The following is a 6,033-nucleotide window of genomic DNA, read 5'->3' as shown; positions in this document are numbered from 1 at the left end:
TATGGGACTCTCCAGCCTATAAAAGTGCAGGCTCAGGGGAGACCTGTTGGCTGCCTACAAGTATATAAGAGGTGTACATCAAGATCTGGGGGAATGCCTGTTCACTAGAGTTCCCCAAGGGATGACAAGGTAAAACATTCACAAATTCCTCTAACACCATTTCAGGCTGGACATAAGGAAGAACTTCTTTACTGTCTGAGCCCCCAAGGCCTGGAACAGACTGCCACCAGAGGTGGTGCAAGCACCTACTCTGGATTTCTTTAAGAGACATTTGGACGTTTATCTTGCTGGGATCCTTTGACCCCAGCTGACTTCCTGCCCCTGGGTCAGGGGGCTGGACTCGATCTCCTGAGGTCCCTTCCTGCCCTAAAGTCTGTGAAATCTATGAAGTTTGTGGTGTCACCCATCTCCCTGGAAAATATCTGCCCAAACTTCCTAGGACACTTTCTTTAAGAAAGCAGAAAAGATTCCAGGAAAACCTGCAGCCAGGACTCCTGAGAAGACTCCAGCCAAAAACCCTTCAAAAAGTCCAACCAAAAGCCCTTTAAAAAGTCCAGCAAAGTAACCTCAAAGAAGTCCTTCCAAATCAAAACGATTGCTATTCACAATATAAATACATTAATGTAGCTATATTACTCATTTATAATCAACTGAGTACAAAATTCTGGGGTATTTTTGGTGAAAATAAGGTATCGGGCCTTGGGTTAGGAACCAATCCCCCATTTATAATATTGTTTCTCATGAGAAATTTGGTTCCGAGTTACAATATTTTGATTTAAGACGTGGTTTTCAGGAACCAATTGTGTTGCAAGTCCAAGGACTGCCTGTACAAAGATGGCCTGGAAGGTAGCACCATGCTTGTCTGAATGGAAAGGCAGCTTCAGAAGGGGAGACAGACAGTTAGGGTATGTCACTTAATTTGCCAAAAGTAGAGATGCCTTCAACATGTTAAAAAATGTAGAAGAGTTTTATTTATTATGGGGATTCTGCAGTACATGATACAGATGTGCAGTCGCTCAGATAAAGTTAGCATGTGATTGATCTCAGAGTCAAGACAGGCACAATCTCACACAGAAAACAAAGAATACAGAACTGGCTGTGGAAGCCACAGATTCTGTCCCAATAAATCTGACAGATGCTCTCTCAAGAAGCTTCTTGGTAATGATTTTCTCTTATAAAAGGGAACCAATACACTTTTGATTAATGGCTTAGTTCAGGGGTTTCCAATTTTAATTGGTTCATAAACCACTTTCTTAAAAAATTGTTATGAAGTAGTGAAGTTATGATGTAAATATAAAGCTCATGTACCACTACTGGGGACCTCCTGGTCTAGTTTTCCAGAGCTTGAAGTTTGCCATACAAAAAGAGAAGGGGGGAAAAATAAATGCAACACCAAGACATGCAAGTGAAAACTCCCTGTATGTAGCACAAAATTTAGTATCTTGCATATCGAAAGCTTCTAGCTCCACCAGATACCATAGGGACAGAACTTAAGAGGTCTTAAAAGTACCCCAAGAAGTCTCTGTACACTCATTTTAAAGAGTACTGTGCATTACAGAATGTTACAGAGATTCTTATACTAAAAAAATAAGTTATTTCTTACAAAGCTACATATAAGCAAGATCTAGAATATTATGTGGTCTCAGATGTCCACATTATTCTGTAAGTTTCCTCCCAGAGAAGACTGAAAATACACAAAGTTCTGTGTTAGTATTTGATGGTTATGGTATGGAAGAGTAAATCAACAGAAAGTTTTCTATTTGAGTTATTTCACTCATTTGGTTTCTTAAATACTGGCCTTAACAGTATACCCAAGATCTAAACATCACCCTATACAAATATATATTAATTGTAAAAGTTACAACCTATATTTTTCAGCCTGGGTAGGACAAGGTACAAAATTAAAAACAAATTCATTTTTACAACTGCTTTACCAGTGATAGTTGCAGCTTCAGCAGACAATGGTTGCTGGTTAAGACTACTTGTTTCAGAATCTATGTGGAGTGTAGTTAGACTAGCCACTTCTTGTTCCTCAGCACTTTGTTGGTGTCCTGAAATTGCATCAATGTCGGTGGAAGCTGGTGTCCCAGCATCAGTGCCAAAGCTGAAATCTACAGTGAGGAAAGAGCTACGTTAATTGAACCATTGTTGATAAAATACAATCTTAAAAAAATATTCCTAATCAAGCATAAAAACTAAAGACATTTCCAAAAATTTCATATAAAGAATTTCCATATGGACATCCCTTATGCTAACAATTCACAGCTCCAGAAAATTGTTTCAAAATATTAAAGTAGAAAACTATTTCCTATTCAAATACTTCTCTATTTTCAGTCAAAAACTGAGTTATGTGAAACACTGCTACTGTTCAGCTGGCAAGGTTATAACTACATAAGAATGAAGTAAAATTCATATAGATTCTTCCAAACAACAAAATGCCTAAAAGACAAATCTCCAAGTTATTCATTTAAAATGTTAATAGTAATTAAGAATATGACAGCAAGTTACAGTTTCCTGCAAACAGAAATGAAGCACTATTTTGTTTACTTGTTTTTAGATTTAGCATTTTTGACATCATGGCTGCTTACAGATGTGGAAACCCCCACCCAGTGCTTTAAGCTTGATGGGTCCTTGTGCCAAGTGCAGCACACACCCAGAAGAGGCGTTGCAATAGTTTGACCTGGCTCGCTCAACATCTGTAGAGACTGTGTGCTTCAGTGGGGATTTTTGGTACTTTTATCTAATAGCTGATTGAAACAGCTTTAGATAACTGTCAAAAAGCCCCACTGAAGCATGAGATCTATACAGATGCTGGGGAGTCAGGCTGAAATAATGCAATGCGTTTTCCAGGGAAGCGCAGGGTTTTATTTTGCTTTTTCCCCCCCACATCTGCCAGCAGCCCATAATGCTAAAGATAAAATGCATGATCTAACAAGTTTAGATAACATAACTTTTAACTAATTTGTAAAAAGTGACTAATTTGTTTCATATAGAAGCAAGAGCTTTTACTTCTTCTTTTGCATTTCTTCCGCCCCAGGCAGATGCTAATTTATACATACAACTGGAATCTAACACATTGTATCCAGTTCCCAAAAACTGTGTGCTTGGCAAGATGTGCATGGTGCAATTTTTGGTGTTTGGGATAAAATCTTGTCAGACCCCAACCATGACTGCCTGTAATGTAGGTCTATTCCACATAACTTGCCACTTGCTGGTGCACAAGGAGCTGATCACCTCCATATATATTTAAAGAAAGGCTCTGAAACATTAAATGTGGTTGAGTTACCACCTTATTCTTCCGTAAATCAGCCTAAATTGTGACATATTACAATCTAGGGTGGAATTACCATATTTACTTGAATCCAAGATGACCCTGAATATAAGACAATGCTCCATAATTAGATTCCATATATGGAAAATGTATGAATTTGTTAATTTTTCAGATATACAATCTAATTATTGGAGGTTTGCCAAAAGGCTCATGATTTACCATATAGTTCATTGGACTGGGCCCCTAAGAGTCAACAGCATTTCAAGTCATGGTGACTCCACAGCTCAGACTTGCTCAGTATTATGTGTATTCCAGATACCCCCTACAAAGGATCCATTTGCTAATTTGCCTCCCACTCACAATTGGGACCAGGTGTTCCTGCTGCAAGTCCTGGGATTCTCCAAAAAATTATATAAAGATAAGGAACAGGGAAACTTGGTCTGGTTCCATCTTATGTAGGGTAGAGCCATACTAACATATGCAACAGGCTGAGAGAGGGGGTGACAGACAGACTCTGGGTGAACAGTTTGGGGCTCCATTTTGTGATGTTTACCAGATATTTAAGGCTGATGAAGGAACAACGATCAATGGAAATGGGAAAGACAGGCACAACTTAGCTGTGGAAGCAAAGAGGCACTAAAAATGTATTCAGTGCAGTGGCTCACCATGACTTAGAAAAGAGTTGGTGCTGAGGGGGACTGAGCACAATGGGCACTACCATATATTTTACTCATGTGGGCTGCATGGACCTGTCCTTATACTTACCTGACAGGTGAAATACCATGACCACTATGGTGGTTTTTCTACTGGCAGGGGAAAACCACTTTCTTGGCAGGGGGTAGTACCTTGACTGAGGTAAGGCATAGTTAGTCTGCCACTTTCACTTCCAGTGGGAAGATCTTGGCTATACATTAACTTTATGGAAATAGGAGATTCCTCTCTAGTTTGCTGCTATGGCTATATGGCCTCTGGGCTTGGGCCTGCACATAGGATGCCTGCCAAAATATTTGGAAGCATCTGAAGCCCCAGGCGGGGGTAGAGGGTGTTTGCCAGTAGTAGGGCTACATATGGCTCTTGAATGACTCATGGATTTGGAAATGATTTGGCTGATTTGACTTGCAACACAAATTCTTTTTCCTTTACAAAAAAAAAAAAAAGAAAAAAAAAAGGTAGGTTCCCATCAGTATATTTGTCCAATATGGGCCATGTGTTTTAGAGTCATGCTCAGTGTTGGCTGCATTTAATCAACTTCATAGCTGGTTACCATTACTGAGCATATGCTGCTTTTAGCAGCAGTTTAGTGATACATCATGTATTTAAGGAGGTTTCCTTGTATGCGAATGAATGCAGGATGAGAAGCTTCTTTCCCCAGTGCTGTTAGAGCCTTGGAAATCATAATTTTTCACTGACAGCACAGCCTCTTTAGATCAGAAAGAATGGGAAGAAACATGAACTAAAAAAGTGTTCATTTTACACACACACGTACGTGTGTGCGTGGTAATAAAAGTTATGATGAAACAGACTATTTTACCTTATCTGTATCGACAAAGCCAAAGACTATTATACATAAAAGATTTCACTCGCTCATTTTTAAAATGTTTCAAGCAACTTTAAAATAATTTGAAAGTAAATGCATGAATCTTTCAGTTAACATTTTGAGACTTAACAGGAAAGACATTCCTCAGGGCAAGGGCTGCATCTTTCTAAGTGTTTTTCCATTAAATACACTGTGCACTGGGGCCCCAAATCCTGCTTTGTGCTCCACTGAATTAAAAAGTCAGAAGACTACTGATAATTAGGATTACACTTCTCAAGAACTATATAACTTCAGTGATTAACTTATCAATGACATTAGCTGGATATTCATATAAAATCCTCTTCAGAAGCTTCTGAATATAACCTATTTTTCACAAAAAGTAAAGTTAACAAAAAAAAGCTAAAAACATAGTTACTTTTGGAAAAATATACTTACTTTCAAATTTGCGGCCATCATACTGGAAAGCGCTGAATGAGTCAGAATGGCTATCTGAACTGATAAGATCACTGCTTCCTGCACTAGCAGGAGATGTCCATTCAGAAGGAACACCTGGATCATCTATAGGACGCATTTGGTTTTGCTTGTTCAATATGTCAGGAAGATCTTTTGGAACTTCTAGGCTGCCAGGACTGCTACCTCTTCTTGTCACATTCTAGAAACCAGATTATTTTACATTCTGACAAGGTTTCCTAATATACATTAAACAGTTATTGCATATTTATAAATGCTAACATACAGGAAACAGATCACATGCAACCAAATTTATAATGTTAGAATATTAGGATCCATTTAAATTGTAAAGTTTTGTTGTTTATAAAAAGCAATTTTATTTTTATAAATATGCAAATTACAATATTTTGGCTAAGTTTCATCTTATTTCAGCATGTAATATGTTTTGAAAGACTGGGCGTAAAATATAGAGAATGAAACATGCATTTCCTAAAATGAAAGACAGAAGGTTCAATTTCAAGATTTTCAGGTTCCCTCCAAAATGTTAAACAAAATGCCATGACCTCAAGTTCCATTAGATATTGGTGGAGTTTGTAGGCTTTTATTTGTGAGTGACTAGCACAAATGAAAAGCAGAAAAGATTGGGAAGGGAGGACCACAAGCATAATGTGGGGATATCTCAGAAATCACTGATTGCAGTCCACACCAAGTACACATATTTCCAGCATGTGTTCATTGTCCATTAATTGCCAGTGGTACAGATTCTAGAATTGTA

General features: G+C 38.2%; 1 protein-coding gene across 3 annotated transcripts in view; it reads right to left on the bottom strand.

Moving 5' to 3' along the window:
* Positions 1 to 6,033, bottom strand: part of RALGAPA1 (Ral GTPase activating protein catalytic alpha subunit 1) — a 286,398-nt gene that overhangs the window by 152,354 nt on the left and 128,011 nt on the right. For all 3 annotated transcript variants that reach the window (XM_019518882.1, XM_019518883.1, XM_019518884.1), the window contains 2 exons: positions 5,244 to 5,460; positions 1,935 to 2,111 (listed from right to left, as the gene is read on the bottom strand). In XM_019518882.1, coding sequence (XP_019374427.1) covers positions 1,935 to 2,111; positions 5,244 to 5,460 — 394 coding nt within the window. The remainder of the gene's footprint in view (positions 1 to 1,934; positions 2,112 to 5,243; positions 5,461 to 6,033) is intronic.

Source organism: Gavialis gangeticus, unplaced genomic scaffold (assembly GCF_001723915.1).
Source record: "Gavialis gangeticus isolate Ggan-Ray unplaced genomic scaffold, GavGan_comp1, whole genome shotgun sequence".
Lineage (NCBI taxonomy): Eukaryota > Metazoa > Chordata > Crocodylia > Gavialidae > Gavialis > Gavialis gangeticus.
The sequence above is the reverse complement of the archived record's forward strand: the minus strand, read 5'-3'. Positions and strand labels throughout refer to the sequence as shown.